Source organism: Buceros rhinoceros, unplaced genomic scaffold, assembly GCF_000710305.1.
Source record: "Buceros rhinoceros silvestris isolate BGI_N320 unplaced genomic scaffold, ASM71030v1 scaffold27061, whole genome shotgun sequence".
Lineage (NCBI taxonomy): Eukaryota > Metazoa > Chordata > Aves > Bucerotiformes > Bucerotidae > Buceros > Buceros rhinoceros.
Genome location: NW_010395222.1, coordinates 3,859 through 5,470, shown reverse-complemented (window position 1 = coordinate 5,470; position 1,612 = coordinate 3,859). Strand labels below are relative to the sequence as shown.

Genomic DNA, 1,612 nt, shown 5'->3' with positions numbered 1-1,612 from the left:
GGGGAGGGAAGGGACAGGGAGAGGTTGCCGCAGGTCCTGCTGCCCAGGAGCTCCTTCCTCAGGCCGGGAGTCGATGCCCACGGGGCCGGGGTGGTCTCTGGGGTGGGCCGTGCATCACATCCCACATAAACAGCCCCCTGACCTCCCTCTGCTCTCTGTCTCCCTCTTGCAGCAGCACCCACTCACTCCACAACGAAGACTCGGATGCTCACCCCGCTGCCCACCGCTCTGCTGCCTGCCCGTCCCCTGCCAGCTCCCTGGGCAGCCCCTGCCCACCTTCCCCGGGCATCAGGTCTCACTCTGGAGAAGCGTTCGGCTTGAGTCTCCAGCAGCCCGGAGCAGCCTGTTCCAGCAAAGACAGCACCCCCCCATCCCAGAAGGGACAGGCCAGCAGCTGCCCCCCCTCCATCCTCAACTCCACAGCCGACATCCCAGTGCTGCTGGTGAACGGGTGCCTGGAACAAGGAGATGCATCTTCCAGGCTGGCCAAAGCCTCCCCAGCCTCCGTCAAGCAGAGCCCCCCTCCCAGCTGCAGCCCGGCCGTGAGGCTCGGTGGCCTGAGCAACGCGCTGTCGGCGCCAGCGCTCTCCTGTGTCTCGGACAGTAAGTCACCTCCCTGCCAGAGGGCAGGTCTGGGGGGGAAGGAGCTGAGGACCCCAACGGCTTCCAGGAAAGGGGGAGCAAACACTGCTTTCTCTTCTGGTGTCTCTGTGGTTCTAGACACGGAGGATGGAAGGTCCTTGCTGGAGCTGGAGACCCTGCGCTCTGTCTCCCCAGGGCTCCACGGTGGTCTCCAGCTCTTTGCTGCTGCCGCTGCATGAGCCATGGTGACGTTTCACCCCCCAGGGTCCTGGGGCATGTGCTCAGCAGGAGAAATGTGCTGGAGCCCTCAAGAAGCTGCAGACACACTTATGTAGAGTACCTGGGAATGAGAACCATGATTCTGTCATTGCAGACTTGTTCGTGGGCTCCAAAGGGGTGGGGAGGAGGAGTTAGGGTTCCGGTTTGCTCTGGAGGACATCTAAAGACACCAGAGTCTATCAGGTCCCTCGTTCAAGGGTAAACAGTGGGGCTGTTGTTCTCTGGAGACGAGCGGAGGCAGCTGGTGGGGCAGAGGGTTTTAACTGGGATTCTTACGGGCCACGCAGGAGGGCTTTGTGGGTCAGCTCCTCAGCTGGCGTAAGCCTCCGTGGTCCGGGGCAGGGCTGGGCAGACTGGCACTGCTGGGGGATTCCACGTGCTGCCTCTGCACTCCACCGCAGCCTGCCAAGAGAGATGGTTACGCGGAGGATGAATTATGCTGAGGAGCAGGGAGGAAGCTCTGCGCAGAAGGACTGGAAACCCTTCGCCTCTGGCCAGCCTGAAGGAGCCACGTCTGCTCAGTGACGTCTGCTGTGAAGCTCTTTCAGGTCCCATGCTGCCCTTGACGCCCTAAGGTCTCTTGCAGGTCCCCTCAGGACTGGGCAGCCCACCATGAAGTTTGTGATGGACACATCGAAATACTGGTTCAAGCCGACTATAACCAGGGACCAAGGTAAGGCAGCGCGTGTCTGCTGGGATGAGCCCACCTCAGAGCTGCTCTGCAGACCTGCCGCACCTTCCCCCGGCTGCA

The 1,612-nt window shown here is 62.0% G+C and overlaps 1 protein-coding gene across 1 annotated transcript in view; it reads left to right on the top strand.

Moving 5' to 3' along the window:
* LOC104501652 (tensin-4-like) overlaps window positions 1–1,612 on the top strand; it is a gene marked incomplete at both ends in the record, with an annotated part of 5,612 nt that overhangs the window by 255 nt on the left and 3,745 nt on the right. The window contains 2 exons of the mRNA XM_010145491.1: window positions 254–603; window positions 1,448–1,534. Coding sequence (XP_010143793.1) covers window positions 254–603; window positions 1,448–1,534 — 437 coding nt within the window. The remainder of the gene's footprint in view (window positions 1–253; window positions 604–1,447; window positions 1,535–1,612) is intronic.